Below are 24,394 nucleotides of genomic sequence, written 5' to 3' on the forward strand. Positions count from 1 at the left end.
ATCTGGATTCTTACAGAGAAAAATCAAAAAGATTAAAAATATTTGTTCTTAAGCGATGAAAAAGACAATATCAATTAAAAACGAACAAAAATTAACTTAAAAAACTTTTTCCACAAAAGAAGTTTTTTAAAGAAAAGTAAAGAGCTCTTAAACCGAAAATAAATAGAAATAAAGTCAGGTAATTTTTCAAGCGTAAAACTACCATAAACCACCATCAATTAATGAATGAAACCAAAACTAAACAGAAACGGCAATAAATAACCGAGTCAAACTAAAAAAGAACAGAAACTAAGAGAAATAGGGCTGACTCCCCCCCCCCGTGCCTTCTAAGGCCAGAACATAACTTGTACTTTTTATACAATAAATAATTTTCTATTTCATTTAAAATATAATTTTATACAATATATATTTTATACAATAAATACATTTTAAATGCTTTAAAAGATCTCTTGGTTTTCTTGGAAACTCTGTATATCGACAAATATCTACTTATTTATATATCTGATTTAAATATAATTTTCTGTTTTGCATCTTTATGATTAATTTTGTATTCTTTTGGATAAAAAGGAAGCAGCAAGATTTTATTTTGGCTTAATGCAAGTTTATAGACTGCAGAAGACTAGCTTAAATTTCATGATTTCATCTCTTCAACCCCAAAATATAATCGTCCTTTTCTTGAGTAGCCTAACTGTCTCTAAACATTGTTTTTCGATGATTACTCACTATTCTTATCCTTCTTTGGCGATCTTTTAATTCTCTTCTTATTTTTCAGAGTCTGGAAGAAAAAATAATTTGTGACAAATATGAAGTTGAAAGCTTAAAAACCAAGGCCTTGGAAATGGTCTCTAGTGGACAACAAGCTACAGCAGCCATTCAGGCACAAAATATTCTTGAAAAATATGACAAGTTATCTGAAAGTGTACGGTTGCTAAGAGCAAAGAGACAACATGAACTGGATGATCATATATCTTACAAAGAGGCCTACGATGACATGACAACTTGGATAAGAAGAGCCAGAGAAAAAGTGCCTGCTTTAAAGCACAGATCACTTGGAGATCGTCTTGCAATTGAATCTGCAGTTCAATCTCTAGATGCACTTTTAAACAAGCAAGGTCAAGGTCAAATGAAAGTTGAAGCACTCAATAGGTGCTGTGAAGTTGTGCTTGCTTCAACTTCAGGCTCAGGCCAGGATACAATTCGAAACGAAGTAAGAACATTAAATGAAGCATTTGAGACTTTTTTTCGTGAAATCATAACCCAAAAGCAGTCGCTTGAAAGAACTGTTGTGCAGTGGCGTGATTATAAAGAAGAATATGAACGTCTGTCTGATTGGCTACTTCAGGCTGATATTGAAATTAAGGCCCAAAAGAATTTGATGCTCTCTACCTATGCTGAAAAAGCGAAACAAGTTGAAACAGTTAAATCGTTACTTGAAAGACTTGAAAGCGGGAAAGACCAGATTGACAAATTTCAGTCGACCGCTTCTGATCTGCTTAAATCACACCTTGATACTTATATTTCAAATCAACTAAGGCATTTGCATTCCAGATACCAAGTACAAATAAATTTAGCAAAAGATGTTATCAGAAAAGTTGAAACAAATGCTGAACAGCATTGTGAGTATGACAACACTTTGGCTGAAGCCCGCTTATGGATTGAAGAGGCTCGTGAGACAATTCGCATAGCGAGTGAAGCCTCCAAAGAAGGCAACCGAGAAGTGATACAGACGAGACTGCAAAAGCTTCAAGAACTAATCCGTTGCCAAGATAAAGCCCAAAATTTAATTCATTCTGCTGTAAATTTAGGGGAAAAAGTCCTGCGACATACTAAATCAGAAGGAAAAGAAAAAATGAAGGAAGAGTTAAGAAACTTACAGTCAGACTGGGATCGGCTTATCAAGAAAATGTCTACTTCAAAAGTAAGTTTGGAAACATCACTTTTGCAATGGGCTGATTATTCTTCTTCATACTCTCAGTTGAATGATTGGATAAACGACCGAGAAGCGAAACTTTTGCAAGCTTCCGAACAGAAGACACCAATAACTCGTAAAGGTCTTACTCAAGGATTGCGTATGCTCAATCTTGGAGAAAGGCGTGCAAATCTTCGCAGAACATCTAATATTGTTCAAGATATTATTTCCTTTGAGCCTATGATTGCTTCTGTTACATTAAAAGCCGAAGATCTTCAACAATCAAGCCCTGTTACTGATATAACTAGTAAATACCAAACTCTAAGTCGACAAGCCCATGACATCCTTGCTAAACAAAAAGATGCAGTGGATAGACATCAAGAATTTATTGATACCGGAAACGATTTCATGCAGTGGGTCAGATTTACTAAGGAAAAGCTAAGCAAAATATCTGAGCCAATTGGTGATAAGGACTCACTAGGGAGTAAAATTGCTCAAATTCAAGTTTTACTTACAGAAAAGGAGGAGGGTCTTAAAAAATTAGAACTTGCCTTGGGTAAAGGTGAAGCTGCATGCAGTGATGCTGACGACGAAAATAAGGAACTGATTGAAGAAGAATGTGCTCTCCTTCAGGAAGAATTTGATGCATACTCTGAAAATTTATACAGAACGAAATCGCTTGTAGAAAATGGCCTTGTAAAATGGACAGAGTACGAGGATCAGTACTTGGAAGCACTAGAGTGGCTTAATCAGACAGAAGAATCAGTGCAAGCATATAACAAATTACAGAACTCCCTTCAGGAAAAGAAAGATATTTTAGAACACTTTCAGCTTCATCTCCAAAATATTTTCGACTGGCAAAGAGACCTGGACAAACTAAATATGAGAGCTCAAGGCCTCTTAGACATATGTGCTGATTCAAGAATATCGAACGCTATCACTTCCGTAACAACTAAATATAATACGCTGTTATCCCTTGCGAAAGAAGTTATGAGACGATTGGAGATGCATTATCAGGAGCATCAACAATATCTTGCCTTTTGTCAAGAGTGTGAAAACTGGGTAGATGATATTAAAGAGAAATTTGATGGTTGTAGTGGTATTTCTGGCACACTATTTGAACTTCAAAGTAAACTTCAGCAAATTAAACAAATCAAACTAAGCATAGAACAAGGCCATAACAAGCTAAGATACATGAATGAGCTCAAAGAGAGGGTGATTCTCAATACTGAGCAGGCTGGTGCTTCTAAAATTCAAGAGGACAACGAAGCAATAAGACAAAAATTTGATAATATCGTTTCTGACTTGCAAATCCTTCGCCAAGAGCTTGTTACTAGGGTCTCACAGCTTGAAGAAATTGACAAAGCTCACCGAATGCTTGTTGATTGGCTGGAAGAAATGAACAACAAAATTTCTGTTCTACCTAAAGATGGTGAAAGGATTATCCTAACAGACTTAAGCGAGAAAAAGGCAACGTTCGAAAAATTTAAAGCACTTCAAAGGGACGCAAACTCATATGCCGATCTTTTTCTGCGCCTCGATGATAAAATAAAAACTAATGGTGAAGTATCTCGACAAGAATATGATCCTACTTTTGAAAAGTTTGATGAACTAAATCACATATTATCCTCGACGATTTCTATTCTTGCAGACCAGGTTAAACTCCATGAAGCGCATTGGCTTTCTCGTAATGAAGCAATGGAGTGGATTCGAAAAACTAGAATGGATATTCAGCAGTATGCTGTAATTAACGGAGATAATTTAGCTGTAAGCGCAAGTCAAGAAAAGGTTCATGTCATTATTGACACTTTTTCAGAAGGCGAGCAGCTTGTAAATAAAGTCGCTCAGGTTTCTGATGCACTTTTGGAAACAACTAGCCAGGAGGGACAGGATATTCTACGTCAAGAAATGATGCAGTTACATTCTGAATGGGAAGCTGTAAGAAATATGGCTCTTGAAATTGAGAAAGGGCTTTCAAAATGTGCAACTGCTTGGATTGATTTCCAAAAAGTATTTAGCGAGATAAAATCTTGGCTCGACGAATTTCAGAAGAAGCTCAATGAAAGTAATGATCCAAAGTCTGAGCTAGCCAAATACAAGCAAATTCTATCAGAGGTAAACCATAAAAAACAGTTGATGGAAGAACTTAATGATAAATGTGAATTACTTATTGAGTTATCGGCATTCAATCCGGTTCGTGATCAAACTGTTTCTCTTCAGACAGCATATGCCCAAACGGTAAGCAGAGTTCAAGCTCTAGTTTCAAAGGCTGAAAAAAGCGTGGGTGACCACTCAGTATTTGAACGTAACATGCACGAATTTTCAGAGTGGCTTAAAAGATCGCATGGTACTGTTCAAGACTCTTGTACTATTGGTGATGAGATGGTGACGAAAGAGCACTATGACACCGTTAAGCTTGTTGCAACTCGTCTTACTGAAGGACAACATTTACAAAATGTCATGATTGAATCCTATACTAAAGCTCTTGAATCTGCGGATTCAGATATCGAAGAAAGAGGAAGAGTTGCTATAGCGACCCTAAGGGCAGACTGGGACGCGCTCAATGCTGATGTTACAAACTCTTTGTCTGCATTAAAAAGTGCTGTATCCCGCTGGGAAGACTACAATGATGGAGTTGGAAAGTTGGAAAGATGGTTGTCTGAAATTGATGAAGCTTTATCCGAAAAACCTGAATCTAGAGGTGAGATGGGTGAAATGAAAACATTGATTGAACGTTATAAATATATGCAACAAGAAATTGATCGACACTTCACGGATATCGAAGATCTGGAAAAAGAAGCAGAAATAATCGCTCAGTGGGCTGGAAATGACAAGGCTGTAATTAGATTAGCAAAGATCAGAGCTCACATGGAGAAACTAAGTGCCACATGTAAAGAGAATAAGTATGGCGTAGAGACAGAGATCCAAGACTACCTTGCTTATCATCAAGCTCTCCAAGAATGTGAGAGATGGTTGTTACAAACTTCATTTCAGCTTATGGCTCACAATTCGATGTACATCAGTAACAAGGATCAAACAAATGATCAGCTTGTTGTTCACAATGCACTAATACAAAGTATATACGAGTATAAACCAACACTAGAGCAAGTACGTTCCAAGGGTCATATTCAAGTTGAAAGATACATAATTTCTTCTCCTTCCATAGAAAAAGTTATAGATAGCCAACTTTTTAATATTCAAGAGAGCTATGACAGTCTGCTTCATACTGCATTACAAATACGTTTTAGACTTCAAGAAAGCCTAGCTAAGTTTGAAGAATATGAAGAAATCCTCGATTCTATCATGAACAATTTTGATTCCTGGGATACCGAAATATCAAACTTTCAGAATTCAGCCATGAAGTCTCGTGAGGATTGGTCAACGTATATCGAAGAAGTAAACGCAATGAGTGCAAAACTTTTATTCGAAAAATCAAGGTTAGCAGCTGCAGTAGCCGCTTGCGAAGCAGCAACCGCTAGCATTTCGAGGCCAAGTAGTCCACTCGATACAGTTATCCATCAAATACCAGAGAAAGAAGTGAATGTAAGAGCTAAGCTCGAAGACTCTCTTGATCAGGTAAGAATGGATAATTACATTTTATGAAGTAGCTGTAGCAGTTTTTTCTGGTTCTTTTCAATTTTCACCCTGATTTTGACCCTGTCCTCCGCTTTGGTATTTGATTTTCGTGCAATAATATTCTTTTTTCTACTCAAAATACTTGAAAGAATAGAACAACAAAAAATCATTCGTTCATAAAGAAAAAGAATCTTGATACGGGAAATGGAATACTGATAACAAGACATTTAGTGCATCTTGTCAGTACCCTTCGTTTGATATTTTAAGTGCATGTTTAGTTATTGGGCCGTTAAAATGATGTACATTCACGGCTCCATCTGTATTTGTAAAATTGACCAATATCTGTTAGAGCTTCCACAAAAAAATGGAAAGTGAAAACAAAACATAAAAACAAAAAATAGAAAGCTTTTAAAAAAACAGACACCAAATTTATGAATTTACCGTTATGTTAGTCGAAAAAAACTGTCCATCCAGTTTCACTGCTGAAAGGATATTGAATCTCTTTTTCAGTGTATGTTAATATGGTTCCATATACAAAAATCTTTACTTTAATTGCTCGTATATAAATGTGTTGTTGCATGAGATTTAGTCTAATTTGCATGTTTTCTTAAGCCTGGTGGCATGCAAGTATCTCACATTCTGAAGAAGCTTTTAGAGAAAATAAAGAAAGGCGAGTATGAGTATAAAGCGGATGAACTGGATAGAAAGGTAAGCTATATTTGTGTCTAAATAGCAAGTTCCTTAGCAGAATAAATTGCCCCCTTAAAAGAAAGTACCTGAAAGATATATGTCAGGTGTTCATGGCAAAAAATGAAATTTTCTCCTTTACAATATATCGACCTTTTTTCCAAATAAAATGAATAAATAAAAACGACTCTACATACCAGGTCTATATTATACTATACATATGTAGACTATACATACCAAGTCTACATACCAGGATATACTTAGTAAAGAGACACCATGCTTCTTTCATGTACTTTCCCTCTGGCTTCATCATTTAGGACGGGATTAGAAGAGAGTATTTAAGCTAATCTAGGGTTACGGATGCTCCGGCATCAAATCTTCAATTACGAGTTATTTCTGTCATTTTTATCTGTGCCATCTTCAGGTTTTTCTATATTTGTTAATTCGTTTGATTTTAAACATAAAATATCCAGTCAAAATATCGCTTATTTGGTGATACGGTGCCTGGGTATTCATAGCTGCAGATGAACTGTAAATTCGTTAATCCGTATAGACAAGGGAACAAGTCTCCCAAAATATGGGAATTTTTTTTTTTAATCTGAAATTCATGGGTACATCAATGTATATCGAGGTTCAATGCGATTTTTTTCATTTATTTATTTTTGATTTTTTTTCCATCCACTTCCTATTGAAGGTGTGGTCGTAGAAACTTGGAACGCGGGGCTCATTCGATTAGAATTGAAATTTCTATCTCCCTGGATAAGATTTAAAAGTTATTGAAAGGTAGTCACCCCCCACTGTGTCCGTTTTTGCTACCGTTCTTCCTCGTACCCCCTCCCCCTGGAGTGATTTTTTTGCTTAGAAAAGTCACAAGGTCCTTATAAATATATGTCTAGAGTTGGAATGGAGTATATTTTTTCTTGGATACCTGATTGGGTCGAAAATTTCAGGAATTATAACATGGCTAAAAGGATCATGCCTAAGCCCTTGCGCCAAGAGGAACTGAGCGTATAGAATCTGTTTGTAGGAGTGAATTCGGCCCTTCGGGGCTTGAACTGGTGATTTTTTGTTTAATTACGTGTCTTATCTTTCTCTAACGGGGGGCCAAAAAAACAGGCAAAAGTCTTTTTATAATCCCCTCGAAACCTCAAAGTTCTTAGACACTTGAAATCGCGAATATTTAAAACTCAAAATATTTTTAAGTCCTCGGAACAAAGGGACCCCAATGCAGAGGGAAAATTAGAAGAAAATATTTGTTCCCCTGGAGCCAGGGCTTCATAAAGGACCAAGTTTTTCTGAATTTCTTGAAACTAGTGAGTCTCTGGGCCAAAGGGGCCTTAATATGCAAGGACAATTTTATTTAAGGGATATGGATTCGCTAATAATGTTGTCACACCAAGACCGTTTCGGTCCAAATCGTTCTTTAACTTAAATCATTAAGTTCCTGGATCATTGCACAAGACGAAATTGAGAAAAAATTCGGTTGCCCCCAAAAAGAGGTCTGAAAAAAGTCAACTTGGGCATGGGCCCCCAAATATGGGGGGGGGGGGTAATGGTCCAGCTCTGATTAGCTTAAAATTTCCAAGAATTGTTCTCTAGGCTAAAGAGACCAAATATTTTCTTGGGATGAACCAGGGTACTTGAGGGTCCAAAAAATAATCTAAAACGCTGGTTATCCTTGAAAATTTTGAGCAATACAACCGTAGGTCCATTAGTAAGAGGAAGAGGAAGACAAATGTAAAAAAAAAAATACTCTGAGGTACGGTCTTCCCGAAAATGGGACCCAAAATGGACAAAAAACTGTTTTTCTGATTAGCTCAAATATCATATCTTTCAGTGTTTGTGTCATAAGGAATTCAATGCACGAGAAAAAAGTCCCTGGGACTTGGAAACCGTCACGCACAATAAAGTATTTAGGCTAGAGGCACGAGCCCATTAAAATGGGACAGAAATGGATTTTGCTTTGGTTTGAAATTTGTGTCTGAAGTTTTTCGAACTGAGAAAATCCCAATTCTCTAAAAAAAAGGGGGAAGATATTGATTTGCCCAATTTTAGTGGATAAATTTTGACCCAGAATACAAGTTTGGCTATGTTGTTATTTCTTTCTTTTTGCGATATTGCACAACAGAGACGCCTAATCTGGCTGTACCCCTGGGAATACAAGAATAGTCTTCTGAGTGCAATATCAAGAGGTATTCTTCATAGTAACCGAACATGAATTGTATATAGTATTCCGACAAAAATTTTGCAGCTAATTCAAAAGAGGCACCAAGAAGGTTAAAAAAAAACTAAAAAAACTGAATGGTTGTTAAAAATGAGTGTGTCTATAATATTAGTGATTTGGATACTTGAGTGTTATAGCGACCTCACTTTGTTCTTGATCCGTAACGAAACCGGTTTTCTCTGTCCACTCGGATATAACCAGCTTAGCCTGAGCAAAATAAACAGTAACTATGCAGATATATTTAAATTAAGTACGGTATTTAACATATAGTCTATATATTTCCAGTACATATATATCTCCAGTTCAGCTTATGCGTGCCTATCCCCTCACCACCGTCTTATCCGTTTCTTTCATTGATTTTTTGTGTATATTTGTTTTTCTCTTTGAGTTTTTTAATTTATTCTAAATCTGCCATGTGTACTATATGTAATGTGTGGGTGGTAAATAAATTATTATAGAGGTGGTTAGGTTAGTTATTTGCTATAATTCGTTCTGGGCGGCCCACTTTCCATAATTCTCTGTCATAGTTTCCATAATTCTGTTACTGAAGCATTATATTTTCACCATATTTGGTACTATTACATTAACCTAACTTCACTTCTCTGGTGCGATCGCTATAACACGCGAGTGCCATGTTTTTTTTCAACTTCAAGATTGATACTTTGATATGATTAGACTACACTTCAATCTGATTAGACTATGACATTTAAAATTTTTCAGGTTCAAACGCTTCTTACTAGTGCATCATCAAATTTGAAGGACATTGATAATCTTCTTGACAATAAGAATGCCATTCGATCTTGGGCTACTGACAAAAGTCAATACTTAGAATCAATTTCGCAGAAGCCAGCTAAGCTTAGACCTGAAGCTGCTCAAAATGAGCTTCAACAGGTAAATACAATCATGACTGCATTTCAAAAACTGAAGAAAGCCAATATGCTTTACCTAGTATAGAAACTTATTTTATCCCTTGATGAAATTGCTATAAAACTATGAAGTATAAATTTTGAAAACTTTTGTATCACTTAAGAAAGCTTATTTTCTTGTTTTTTTAACCTCCAATAATACTTTCCTTTCTTGTTTATAGTGGCTAGATTTGTTACAAGAGACTATGATTGTTTCTATTAAAAGTAAGCAATAAGGGAATATAGGCTACGAGTGATATATTGGTTTTGTTTATTAATTCTCCATAGTTGTCTGCTCTTATTTTCTATGGCTACCACTAGTAACAAATCACTGAAGGACCAGACCGACTTGGGCCAACACAGCTACTTACGCTCCTCCTCTACTCCAATCTATCTGAACCTCACTTTTAATCCCCTCCCATGAAGTTCCGGTTTCTTTTAAATCCTTAGCTATGATCTCTTTCCACCCACTCGGGGATGACCTGGTTCTCATTTGGCCCAACACAGAGGGCCAAAAAGTAAAATTTTAGCTATCTTTCATAATTTATTCATAAAACGAGGTCTAGCTATCCTAAACTTTATATCATCATAGACCTAGAAAGTTTGGCCGAACCACATTTTTGAACAGCTCATTGTCTAGCATCCGGTCAATCAAAAAATTATCAACGAATTTCCTTAGATAATGTTTTCTTATGGAAAACATTCAGAAATGTTTCCTAAGTCTTTTGAAGCGCCTATGTATATTCGTCTTTTTTTGTCTTCTTTAAGAATAAATTAGTGTAAATGTGGTGACGAATAATGCTGGTATAAGTGAAGAATAAGTGGAGAACAAAGAATTTTGTGCTTAGAAGACAAGCGAAAGCAAGATTTAGAACGAGTCAAAAATGAAACTGAAGGAGAAAGATCTATTATGTTACAATAACAACGCCATTGCCATTTTTGACACCAAAAATTTGTGGTACAAAACCCAGTAAGAACCTGAAAAGAGTGTTAGTTACAAGTCAACGTTGTAAGTATTCACTGTGGAGCCCTCCATTTTCATGAGGATAGAGTACGAAATAAAGGTGATTCATTTGGATATTGCTGCTTACCTGGTCGAATTACATTGCCACCTCTATAATTTCCAATTGAAATGATTAGCTTTTTTAAGGATGTCACTTGCTCTCTAAAAAGTTCCACAAAACAATCCGAAAATTAAACTCATGTTTTGCTATGATTTTATTCAACGTAAGCGGTGATCCAACCATCAATAGTCATAATGACTCCAGCTTCAAAGTAGCTGGACAAATTTATCACAAAATCAATTGAGTGGCACATTCATCACAAACCCCTGAAAGGGATTTTGAACCATCTTCATATGGCCAAATATTCTTTTTAAATCTCGATGAAACCGTTGAAGAATAACTTGCACATCCTTTAAATTATGGGATTTCTCGCTACCTAATGGATCTCTTGAAAGAAGCATTGAGAGACACAAACAACTATGCCATCGGTTTCATGAAAATGCGAGAAGTGGAGGATGATGTAAATCAACGTGCTGCTTCACTGAAACGACAATTTCGGTTAGAAGACAATTAGAATCAATATACAAAAGCCTGCCATGTAGGGTTGTCAGGGACCGGTGGTGAGGCCGCCGGTCTCCCGGTACTAGTTCGTTTAAACGAGCCATAGTTGTTTGTGTATGTATTTTTTTCGAAACAAGCCCATAATTTTTCTTCTTGAAAATTGGCGCACTAGCATTGTCGGACTGGAAAATGGCCTAGATAGGTTATGAGCTTGTGGAAATTGACCTAGAGCCTCAATTTTGGAAAAATATTTTTCATGTAAATGACATTACATTAATAGGCATTTAAAGAGCAAAAAATGTATAATAGTATAGCAATGATGTCGTGCACTATGTAAAAGGTTGAAAATACGTCTTTTAGATAGCAATAACATTTTTTTGGCCAAGAACCTGATCCATCCATCTTGACTAGACCAATCCGTACAGCTAAAGCAAGGAGCATGGAAAAAAACATTTGATCTAATGATGAACAAAAATGATGTACAAAGAAACATGAGGCGAGAAGAGTTGCAAAAACGAGCGTCACAAATCACAAATGACTCTGAATCACAAGAAAATCTTCTTTTAGAAGACAACTGAAATCGCTAGCTCTTCAATTTCAATTTTTAATTTGATAACAGGGTTTATTCAAGAAAACAAACAAAAACAACAACAACAAAAAAACACAAGGTAAACATAAAAGAAAAACAATACAACAAAACAATTAACCCTCCTTAAGCTTTCGCTTGCTTAGAGTAACTCCTTAAACATAGGAATAAAATTAAAAAAAGAGAAGTAAAGAAAAAAAGAGAAAGAAATATGCACTTGTCCTACTCTTTGTCGCGACAACTTTTCCGAACAAAAACTCATGCCACCTGCCAGCACACTTAAAAAATCGGTTTCCATCCAACAAAAAATAAAAACAACTTATTTTTATTTATTTATTTTTATTGGAACTCAAGAGCGAATGAAATGCAATATAACTATTCGTTAAAAATGATACAACCTTTGACAAACTGTTTTTATGATCGCTACGAAAATTAACCAACATTTGCCTACTTTTTTCAAAAATTCGGGCAAATTATTCCAAATATTTGGCCCAATTTATTGACGTATTGAAGATAAAGATCCAGTTTTAAAACTTCAGGTATCCTCACATTATTAGCATATCGTGTAGGATAAAAATTTATCAATTATTTAATTATTTAATGTCTTCAATTTGTTGTTTCAGATTCAGGAACTGAAAAATACCGTGAATGAAAAGATACAAGAGCTTGATGATATTGAAATGCGACTAACCAGTCTGGCACCTGAATCGGCAAATGTTGATGACGTGCGAAACAACCTTATTACTCTTCACCAAGAAGTTGACGAATTATTTAGCAAAAAGTTAGGTCAACAAGCTGACGTAGATAGCTATAGAAAACTGATCCAGGATCTTTGCTCTTGGTGTGAACAAATGGTCAAAAAATCGAATAAAACTGACAGAGGCTGTGGCTTAAGCACCGATCAACGCCTAGAAATACTGGGTGGTATTGTAGCTGAAATAAAAAACGGGAAGATGATGCTCAATGAAATCCGGACAAAGGTTAGATTCTAGCATGTATTCTTGAGAAAATGAAGTGAAACCTTTTATTATTGTTTCGGATCACCATCAGTTGCTTGATGATATGATTTTAGTTAGGCAGTTCTTTTTTTCTATATAATCGGCTACTTCTGTTAGGTTAGGTTAGGTTGTTCTGTTAGGTTCTGTTATTCTTCTGTTAGGTTAACAGTGCTGCTCTGATATTGTGACAGACTTAAAGCTCAACTAAAGTCTCTGTCAAAGTGTCCGGCCGAAATTCGTTTTTTGTAAAGATAATTAATTGCCAGCGAAGTTGTAATGAGTTACTCTCTTTGCCTCAGCTTTGTTAGGGGCTAGCTCAGAATGTCTGCAGCCCTCCTTGATATAAGCTGATGTGTAATTATGTGTCACTGCATATGATTTTATCAAATATCAACTGAATCAAATTAGCTAAGTTAAGGTTTAAAAAAACTAATATCCATATTAATCGTTTTTATTTAATATGGATGACGTGAATTCTTAGGGACGACTGTGCCACCGCGTGGCATTGCTGTCTCTGAAGCTCAATGTAAGGTTTTCTGATAATCTAAAAATAGATTACCTGTTTCCTACTTCACAAGTTTTGTGCCACTCAGTTTTGTGCAACAAAAGGCAGAAAACTCCACTTTTCTGTGGCATAGTCTTTTTGCCTGCTTAAAGGGTACTAAAACTTTTAATTTCCGTTCGTGTCAGCCTTCCTCCCGTCTTCTTGGGCTATTGGGTCGATGCGATAACCGCTGAAAAAAAAACGGATCTGTGAAATTTAACAGGTTTGTAGATGGGAGCTTGAAACGGCTGCAAATTTGTTCTGTGATATCTTAAATTTAATGGTGTAGTTTGCAACAAGATCTCTTTATTTTTTTGGGGTGTTTTCTGTCTTTTTGAAAATCTAGTGAATTTTCTCAGGCTCGTAGCTGTTGATGGGTAACTTTGAACTTGCTACATTTTATATATTTGGATTACTATAAACAGCCAATTTTCTTATGATGTCTCGACACTTTTTTTGGGGAGTTTTGGTCGCTATTAGCCCTTGCCGTTACCACGAAGTGTTAGAAATGAGGTCCACAAAAATTAACAGTTAATATAAACCGTTTATGCAGTAATGCTGGCAGTTATGTAGTCCTTGATATGTGAGAGCTATTTATTAGAGGTTAGGTTAGTGGGTGTTTTTAGGGGGGGGCAGAAGCTTAGAAAGTGTGTTTTGGGCCCAGATGTAAACCATTTCTATTAGAGCTGTTGGATATTTGATGAGGTTAGTAATTTATCCTCCAGCTTCCTGTCATTAGGAGGATTTTGATGGGATTGAGCGTACATGATGGGTGTTGGGGGGGGGGAGACATTTCCTCTTGTTCTGGAAATGATTGTGTTTTATCATGGACAGCAAAGGCACTGTAATGAGAACATCCTTTTTCAAAAGATACAAAAGATAAACTTTAGCATGGAGCTGGAAGTTTTGAATGGATGACAGTCACCTTAAATAAAACAGTTCGTGGTAATGAACTGTAATGAAGAAGTGCTGCGACTCAATACTAACTGAAACTCTAAAGAAACAGAGTCTTGACACCAATGAATACATCAAAAGAATCGAATTTTGAGGCTTATTCAGAGTGTATAAAATCTATCAAATTTAATCTTATCCATAAAAAACTACAAACTTGTGAAAATTTGCCCAATTTTGAAAAGGGGGGAAACACCCCCAAAAACATCAAGCGATGAAAATCACACCGTCAAATTCAGATTATGAAAGAATATACAAAAAAAAGAATATACGCTTCCATATACAAAAAATTAAGTAAAAAAAATAAGTTTTTTTTTTAACTGAAAGTTAGGAGCGACATTAAAACTTAAAACGAGCAGAAATTATTCTGTATATGAAAGGGGCTGTCCCCTCCTCAATACCCCGCTTTTTACGCTTACGTTTGACTCTTTTTCTCAACTCTACTTTTTAAAACAATTAAAACTTTAGCGTAAAGAGCGGGGCGTTGAGGAGGGGACAACCCCTTTCATATACAAAATGATTTCTGTTCATTTTAAGTTTTAATGTCGTTCCTTACTTTCAGTTTAAAAAAAACTTTTTTTCATTTAATTTCTGAACGTTTTTGAATTAGTGCAGGTTTTGGATTTTGGCTAACCGTATATGAATAATTAAAACGAAATTTGCATATTAATATAACTTTTTTTAAACAAATAATAACCTTATAATAATCCAAGTTTGATTTTTGTTTCAGTTGTTTAAGAATGGCTCCTGAATCACAAAGGCTATTTAATAGTCTCTTTTAAAAGATAAAAAAGAAACTTTAGCGTAAGAGCGAGCTACTGAGGAGATGTAACCCATCTCATATACGTAATATTTTCTGTTCGTTTTAAGCTTTAATGTTGCTTCTTTCTTTCAGTTGGAAAAATCTCTTTTTTTATTTAATTGCTGATCGTTTTTTAAATAATGTCGGCAAATCCAGCTCCCTGTCCATGGAAAATTCCCTTCCCCCACGAGAAATTTCTCCATGGAAAGATTCTCCCACGTAACTTAAATTAGCGATATTTGCGGAAATACTTTTGTACGGCATAGTAACAAAACGGCCAAAGAGGTTGAAACTATTTTTATGAAAATGAGAGTCACAAGTTGAGCAATTCTCAAATGACTGAAATAAATGAAACAGAAGATCTTTAAAAGATATTAGATTAAAAAAAACTAGTTTTTTTAACTGAAAGTAAGGAGCGACATTAAAACTTAAAACGAACAGAAATTATTCTGTGTATGAAAGGGGATGTTCCCTTCTCAGCGCCCTGCTCTTGAGAAGGGAACAGCCCCTTCCGTACACGGAGTAATTTCTGTTCGTTTTAAGTTTTAATGTCGCTCCTTACTTTCAGTTGAAAAAAATTAGTTTTTTTTCATTTAACTTCTGAACGTTTTTGAATTAATGCATGTTTGATTTTGGCTCTCCGCTCATAAATTATTAAAGTGAAATTTGTATATTCATTCTTTTTTTGGCTAAATGGCTTTTTTTTAGTTCTGATCAGACGATTTTGAGAAAAAAGGGGTGGGGGACGAGGTCTAGTTACCCTCCAATGTTTTGGTTATTTAAAAAGGCAACTAGAACTTTTAATTTTTAACGAGCGTTTTTCGCTCGATTGTGGGGGGTGTCGTTTTCCTGGACATAGCTATTATTTAGACTTTGCTGAACAAATTGGCTATTTCAAAATTTTTATCCGGTGACTTAGGTAAAACATGAGCAGGGAAGAGGGCCTAGTTGCCCTCCGATTTTTCGGCCACTTAAAAGGGCTCTAGAACTTTCAATTTCCGTTTGAATAAGCCCTCTTTTAATATTCTATGTCTACTAGGTCGATACCATCACCCCTGGGAAAAAAAATCACATAAACACACATCCGTGATCTTTCTTCTGGCAAAAAATACAAAATCCAGCATTTGTGCAGATAGGAGCTTGATACCTCTATAGTACGGTTCTATGATACGCTGAATCTGATTGTGTGATCTTTCATTAAGATTCTATAGCTTTTTGGGGGTGTTCCCCATTTTTTCAAAAATTTGGCGAAGTTTCTCAGGCTCGCAACTTTCGATGGGTAAAACTAAACTTGATGAAACTTATATATTTTAAATCAGCATAAAAATCAAATTCTTTTGATGTATCTATTAGTATCGAAATTCCATTTTTTTTTAAGTCTTGGTTACTATTGATCTGGGTCGCTCCTTACTTACAGTTCGTTACCACGAACTGCTCGATATGTGAAAATCTTCATTTTTTGTGAGAAGCAAGATCACAGATCTTGCTTCTCACAGATCTTTTTTCTGTTTTCTTGCTTTCAGATCTTTTTATCTCTTTGTTTTTTTTTCTTTTTTTCCCAGAAGTGATCTTATCTAACCAGTTATCCTAGAAGATCGGGAGGGGACTCATTTGATCGGAAACCAAAAGTTCTAGTGCCGTTTTGAGTAACCAAAATATTGGAGGGCAGCTAGCCCTTTTTTCTTAAAGTCATCTGATGAAAATTTTGAGATAACCATTTTGTTCAGCATAGTCGGAAGATCTAATAACTATGTATTTGAGGATGACTTGGCCCCCCACAGCCCCCGGAGAAAGGGTTAAAGCTGTATGCTTTGCCCGTCCTTACATATAATATTGGCTATTGGGAAGTATACCGATACATTTTTTGGGGGGTGAGGGATTTTTTGGCAGGTAGGGGGACGTGGGAGGATCTTTCCATGGACGAATTTTTCGTGGGTGATGGGATTTTTCATGAAAGGGCTACTGGATTTTCCGGCATTATTAAACAAACAGCCAGAAATTAAATTAAAAAAAAAAGAAAAGTTATTTCAACTCAAAGTGAGGAGCAACATTAAAACTTAAAACGAATATAAACCATAAAGAATGTAAGGGGTTTTTCCTCCTTCTCAATACCTCGCTCTTTACTCTAAGGTTTTTTTAGAACTTTTTATTTTAATTTTTATTCGTTTCAAATTTTAATGTAGCTCCGTACTTTCAGTTGAAAAAACTTGTCTTTTTCTTTATTTAATAAATGATCGGCCTGAACGTTACGTTGAAGTTGAGCAAAATTTAATTCAGCTGCTTTTTCAAATGAAAGTAAACAGTGACAATAATCTTAAAACGAACAGAAAAAACCATCTGTATGGAAATGGCTTAAGTCCTCCTTTGGCCCTCCCCCTAACTTATTACTTTAAAGTTTTACCATTTTTCTTGATGCTTCAAGACTGAATAGTCCAAGCCAAGCCAATATTCCAAGCAATGGGGTATGCATTCTAACTTCCCTTGCTCTTTCTTTTCTTATTTTTCAACAATGAAATTTTCGAGAAATTCATTAAGAATGGCTTATATAGCTGTATGTACTTTAAAAAGCAACATTTTTATTTCAGGTGTTATGAAGGGCAATAAGTTGACAAAACATTTATTATTACTTTCTGGTTATGTCCTTTTACCTTCGAAGCGCCTTCAGGAAATCGTTAATGAATCTTTAGCGTAGAGAGTAGGGTTTTGAAAGCATATGGCAATTCTCTTGGTATATAGTATATAGTATATAGGGTAATGTCTCTTCACTAGAGTTTCAAAGTTGGTCAGCAATTTCCCCAAAAAAAAAACGCTTGTGAGACGATATCAAACCGCCTTTGAAGTAATTTAAAGGATTTTGCAAAATTAAAGTCAGAAGTTGTCTCTGTTTCAACTCGATTTTTGAAACATTTAGCTGTGCACAATATATTCAATTATAGGCTGATATAGAAGTCTGTGGTTTTAGTAGATCTGTGGTTTTTCATTTAACAGCTGCTGACTTGCCGCACAGGTCTATCCATGAATAACTAGTGTGTTCTTGCTATTTTTCTTACATCAGCAGCATCGCTTGATTTAAATGCAAGATTTGATTTTTAATGAGTATTTGTTTTCAAAGCAAAAAGAAAAGCAAACTTCATAAAATTTATTCTTTGTAGGCAAATCAAATTTTACCGATGTTAGGGTCATTAGACGTACAACAAGTAGAAGAAAATTTGCATACTGCAGAAAGAAGACTTTCGGACACGGAAAAAAGAATACAACGTAAGGAGAATCTAACCCAAATGACTAAACAAGGACTCAACGACGTCAGTTCAGAGATAAGTTCAATTGAAGAATGGATTAATGAGCGATTAAAACTTTTGAAGAATCAAGAGCCACTTGGTTTTGAAAGTCAGCCGCTGCAAGAGAGACAGAATCAGGTCAAGGTAATCTTTTCAACCATTTAATTCTTGAGAAAAGTGACAAACAACTTGTACAAGAATGCTTCATTTTCGGGTTATAAAGAGAGTCCTCTAAAGCTGTTTTATCCAGTATAGTTATAGGGAATTGGAATGTACACTATTTTATATCATAATTTTAAGACAGTGTGATTTAAGACAGATGTTTATCAATTTAAAACAGAGAATTGAGCTCAATATATCACATCTGGGTCCTTATTTAATTATGACTTGAAATCATATATAATCAACTTTTCAAACGAAAGAAAAAATTGCCATAAAAAAGCGATCCAAATCTACAATATGTAAAACTATATCAAAACCTTTACCACTCAGCCTTAGCTGCGTCATTACTAAACTTTTTGGCTATAGTATGTTACGTAATCCAAGTGTCTGTAAGTCGTTCAATTATATTCCTTCTCTCTGTCTATCTGAATGTATGTGCTGTTGAAACTCTTGAAGTACAGAGCCTGGATCAGCGCGAAACTCAAAACTTTAAGGCTAATGTTCCTTATATACATTTTTAGTATGCTATTTTTCTGTGATCCTAAGTTTGAATATTTCAAGCAGTCAGTAACTTTGCTATCATTTGATAGTTGAGATTCAATCCTAACCATCCATCCAATTACATTTCTTAAATTTGCTTTAAATTTCTTAGATTGAAAAACACGTTCAAAGTACGTCAGAATGATATGAAGATGGTAATATTTTCCCTTTTATAAGCAAATTTTGATTATTTTCTAAAGACTTTTCCAAGTAATATTGTAAATCCGACTCGAATGGATTTATCTGAAACTAAAGAATTCAACTATCAATTATCGTGTCTCTGCGGTGTAAGCCCCAGTTGTTGTAAAATCGAATACTTCACTTGGAACATATCTTTAAATCCTGTTAATAAGATATTTTTTCTGTTTTCTAATCAGCCATTATTACCTAATGTGTGTATCTGCTTAAAACTTTGGAATGACCAAATTTAAAGATTTCCTTCTGATTAATAAATGTAAATTTGCTGATTAAACTGAATAATTTTATAATTTTTTTTATATCTCATTCTTTTTTTTCAATAGTTCGGTTAATGTACCTATTTCATTTAGGTACTTGAACCCATGATATATACTTAAGAATTTGCGTCCTCCTTGAAAGTGCCTATAGGACGCCTAAGTACTGAAAAGTATTAAAGGTCCATTTTTTAGATTTTTGAAGATTTCATTGTAAAGGTAATGCTGCACATTCATAAGAATTTTCTCTAATAATTAGGTTTACAGACCATACAATTACGTTTTGCCACCTGACGTAAAATAACGAATTTAGAAGTCAATTTAATTAAATGTGTTCTATCATGCACTGTAGAACCTCCTCTATGGCTCAACTCATAAATAAACACAAAATACCGAGATTATGCCTACACGAGAGGACTCGATTATTAACTGCAAAACCATCAATCTTCTTTTTTTTTTCTGCTGTTTGTTCCATGAATTTGTTCGGTTTAGCCTCTAAATTAGTCGAATTAGGAACTATTTGCTTTGGAAAAAAAGATAAATCGAATGAAATGTATGAAACCGAATGGGATAGTGAATAATATGCGAGAGTCGAAATGTCTTTTTTTGCTCTGAAAGTCGTATGAACAAGCTAGACCTAGATTCCTGCTGGTCAAAGTTATCGCAAAAAATAACTTGCCTTTGCGACATGCGCCCAGATTTCATTTACGTGTGAAGGATTCTCGTACTTTATTGATGAGGCACGTTCATCGGATGCATAAAATAATTGTCCGCAGTAGAAATACAGTTAATGATGAGGAACCAGTAATTAAAAGGAGGTCAGATTGATTTATTCAATAATATTTATCATCCTTTGTAAATAATTCTTGACTATTTTATCCCTTATTCAATTTCATTTTCTGTTGATTTATCTTGTCAGACGGTTTAACCAAATCCAACCTGTCAGCTGACATAAATTTTATTTGTTTTTAAGTAGCCGATATGCAATGTCTACGCGCGTAGCAAAGCCCTTGATGTTAATGTGTGATTCTCTGGTAAATAGGTATCTTAGGTAGTCCAAATGTGAAAATAATCAAAGCAAATGATCACAAAAAAGGTAGCACTAAAGATCCGTGTGCTAAAATAGCGTTCTTATAGCGCTCATATATACCTTAAAACTGCTTCCTTGTAGTAGAATCTTCAAATAATTAATCGCTTTTTTTTTGTTTCAGCTATTGAAAAGGGAGTTTGAATCAGAAAAGGTGATCCTTAGTGCTCTTCAGAGAAAAATCGTGACAATATCGGCAGATATAAATCAAGATGAGCAAAAGGAAATATCCACTGGCTACAATAAAGTAAACGAATCTTACGACGGTCTATGCGAGCTTGCCGATATAGAAGAAAAAAATCTTGATAATGAGATTGAAAAGAGATGTTCCTTTGAAGAAAACCGACGCAATGTTGGCCGTGAGCTTGAATTACATCTTGATACGTGTAGAGATTTTGCTCTATTGCCTTTTAGCCCAGACCTGGCTCTTAGATGTGTTGAAAAATTGAAGGTATGATTAATTATTCTGTTAACTTGAATATGGGAGAATTTTCTGGACGGACAAAGTAATAGAATAGACCTATATAGCAAAGTTTGATGTTTAGAGGGTAGAAGTTTTGTCAGATTCAAATCAAAATCATTGAGGATGCTCAATACCAAAATTTTCATTTTGCGAGTCTCAGCGTCGGCTGGCAATCTCAAAGACAAGGGGCCCATTAGGAGATTTTCTCAGTGCCACAAGACACAGGAAGCTTCCTAAGCAATTTTGGTATAAGTTAATAAGGGGTTTTGGATGAGTCAAAGGTTTGAAAAGCTAACGAGAGGCTAGGTTAAAACAAAGGAAACCTATAATCTCTTACTAACTGTTATGCAAAACGATGTATTATCAATGTACATAATATATAAGTAATGTGCATCCTGTATACGCAAAGATTTCAATCAAGGCAGTTCGTACAATAGGAGGCTTCAAAGGCTATCAAATTATTCAAAAAGACTACTTTTGTGCTGATTTTCAATGTTTGATACTGGAATGTTTTTAGAAACTTACCTTTCCTGAACTTTGAAAAGAAAATTCCGCTCCGTTCAATCAAAACAAAATTTACGCTTCCTAATGACGCAATCTTCATCAAATCTGAACGTTTCTATCTCTAGCACAAAACTGGAGAAATTAAATGCTTTTTCTAAGATTTCTGGGACAGTAGCTGTCGGCTTTTATTTTAGATCTGTAATCTAAGCTATACAAGTTATGACAAGCCCGCACTATCAATTCTGAAAAGTCTGGCCACTCAAACTAAAATGATTCTAATGGAAGAGGCAGGGTGAATCTTTAAGGTATTGAACGATCTTTACTATCTAAAATGCACTTGATTCGATTTTATTTTAGTTTCCCTAGCACAAAATAATTCTCATCATTCTATTATTTTTAGTTCTTTTTTTGACAAACAATTGTTTCCTTCGGTAAACTGCTGCCTGTGAAAGTGATTAACAAACCAATCTTTGAAGGTTCTTAGGGTCGATATTGGGCTTTCAATTCGAAAATTTACGCACATGCATCTTCAAAGAATGATAGAAAGTTTGTGTATCATGACTAAACATATTCATCTTTTTCATATTGACAAAAATTAAGGAAATTCAAGGTTTTTAAAAGCGATATAGAATAAAATGCAAAGTGTTTTATGTGCAAAGTCCTGACACTGCTTAAAAAGGAGTGAAGTCTGGGCTGCCCTTATTCCTCTCCCACTGCCATCATTTTCACAAAAAGTTGCAGATAGAAGACCAATAATAATGCAGACCAATTTATTCTGATTACATCGTTTACTGTAGGGGTATTTCAGAATTCCTTAATCTAAGTAATCCTTCTCTATTAATTGTAATATCTTTTCTACTATTCAAACTCACCTTGCTTAAAAAGAAGACTTGTATTCGCTAAGTTTTTTACAGAGCTAGCTTGTAATGTGCAATGTTGCTTAAGCTAGAATCATTCGCAGATTTTAAATGAGTAATATTGGAGGCTAAAAATTATCCCTTTGTGCCAACTTTTATTAGACCAGTAGGCAGGTTTTTCTCTATCTAATTGGCTAGAAATTTGTGGTGAAAATACAACAGGCAAAGAGACCGAAGAGACTCACTCTCAGGGTTTCTACGCCACTTCTATGCTCCATTATCTACTGGCTCAAAGTAACCAGATGTTCCTAAAATGTGACCAGATCCACCTGCAAGCACAGTACACTTTCCCTAAGAGATTATATCCAAATTTAGCTTCTTTTTTTTTTGTCTAGGGAGTAGAAGGCTTCAGTTTCAAAATAATGCATTCTCTAACCTTTGAAAGTTTGAAATTCTTCAGCGCCAGGACCGACAGTTCAGCATTATAACACTTCTTGGATGTGGGTGCCTGTCTGCCAAATTCCAAGCGAGTATCGGCGCTTGTTTCTTCAACACTTTCTATGCAAGCCATAAAAGTTACGATTATTGTCAAGATTTTTTTGTGATGACTTTGGTGCAATGGAATAGTAAGCTTATTCGAATGTGATTAGTTTCTACATCAAATTGTGAAACAAGTGTCAGTTTCAATTGCTCTTGCTTAGAACAGTCCAAGTAGCTCCTGACGTCCTCAACTCCTGAATGACGTGCATATGCTTTATTTACTCGTGACATTGTCATTGTGACCAATCTTAGAAACATGGAACAACGCCTGCTATGAACATTACTAATTGTGGAAAGGTCATTCTCTTTTTATCACACAGGTGGATTGCTCTTACGTATATCCAAGACATTACAGTCCATCTGAAGCCGATGTTAAGATACTTATGAGGCACTATTTATCTTTTTGATCTTTAACAGAATATTTTGGATCATCTTGTCTTGAATAATAGTTGCCAATTTTGGTAAATATAATCAGATGACTCAGCGCAAAGGTTTTCAACCTTTGTTCTCGTGAACATTGTTGTTCACGATGTTAGTTCAGTTTAGTTTAGTTCCTTTTATTATTACAACGAAAATATTTAAAAGAGCACTATTCCAATGGTCTCCATTAGGCAGTCTTAGACGCCTAAGATTGCATTATTTTCACTATTTCGAGTTATTGCTTTACCTGTAGTCATTGACTCGACAATGAAAGCTTTGTATAAATCATCAGATATTAAGAATCAGCTTATAACATTTCATAATAAATTGTTAGTAAGGGTCACTGAAAAACTAGGACATTATCATCGGCTGAATTGAATATCATTTATTTGCTGATAGAGTTGATTGTTTATATAATGTTGTAATTTGCTTTATTTTCTTGTTGCGAGTCATAAATTAATTATTAATATTATTATATTCTTCCTGAATAGAGTTTAGAAGGTTCGATAAAAGTCTATGAGCAAGATGCATTGTCTCCATTCCGAGAAAAAGCTGAAGAATTGCGGAAATCCTGTACAGATGACGATGCAGCTCGTCTTCAAAAAGAAACTAGTCATATAGACCAACTTTTGCACAAAGTGAAGCAAAACGTTTCATCAAAAATCAAACAATTTGACAGTCAATTAAAATTGAGGGAGGAAATTGGGAACACAATAGAAAAATGTCAAACATGGGCCGAAGAGGCTGACGTCGCTACTTCAGCTGACCTTAGAGGGACAAATAATCCTGAAGTACTGGTTGAACAATTAGCCAAGGTAAGTGATTAAACAATCAGCGTTTAGATAATTGTTGCTCCCATTTTGTTACACTGTTGGTGAAACTTTTATTAGAGTGTTTCTCTTGGAGTGTATCTCCCACCCTCTACGGGTTTAAATAACCTGAAATATAAAGGTGGTATTCTATTATTATGAGAAGGCGAAAATACAAAAAAAAATAATTAAAAATATACTACACATAGGTTTCTGAATTGCACAAGCCTAAGAATTTTGTCGGGTTCCCAAATTCTGCCATGGTTGTGATGATGGAGTTCAACTGCCTTATCATATTCTGCGGTTGTTATATGTTAGATTTTACTAATTAACCTTTTGAACTCTATAAAGACAAGCTGTAAAGAAAATAACTTGTTTCTATTTGTGTAAATATTAACCATATATCTCATGGAGACACCTCACTATATCACACTATAAGTTTATGTACCAATAGACTTACAGTAAGCATTCTTCTCTTCCATCAGTTTTGTTATAGCAAGTTTATGTTTTCTATTTTCCTTTTACATGTGAATTC

General features: G+C 35.1%; 1 protein-coding gene across 1 annotated transcript in view; it reads left to right on the plus strand.

Annotated features, from left to right (window-relative positions):
• LOC136028707 (muscle-specific protein 300 kDa-like) overlaps positions 1 to 24,394 on the plus strand; it is a gene marked incomplete in the record, with an annotated part of 463,479 nt that overhangs the window by 207,069 nt on the left and 232,016 nt on the right. Inside the window, 7 exon segments of the mRNA XM_065706609.1 lie at positions 773 to 5,485; positions 6,098 to 6,193; positions 9,117 to 9,287; positions 12,076 to 12,432; positions 17,900 to 18,169; positions 20,391 to 20,717; positions 23,542 to 23,865. Coding sequence (XP_065562681.1) covers positions 773 to 5,485; positions 6,098 to 6,193; positions 9,117 to 9,287; positions 12,076 to 12,432; positions 17,900 to 18,169; positions 20,391 to 20,717; positions 23,542 to 23,865 — 6,258 coding nt within the window.

This window comes from Artemia franciscana, chromosome 1, assembly GCF_032884065.1.
Source record: "Artemia franciscana chromosome 1, ASM3288406v1, whole genome shotgun sequence".
In the NCBI taxonomy this organism is placed as follows: domain Eukaryota; kingdom Metazoa; phylum Arthropoda; class Branchiopoda; order Anostraca; family Artemiidae; genus Artemia; species Artemia franciscana.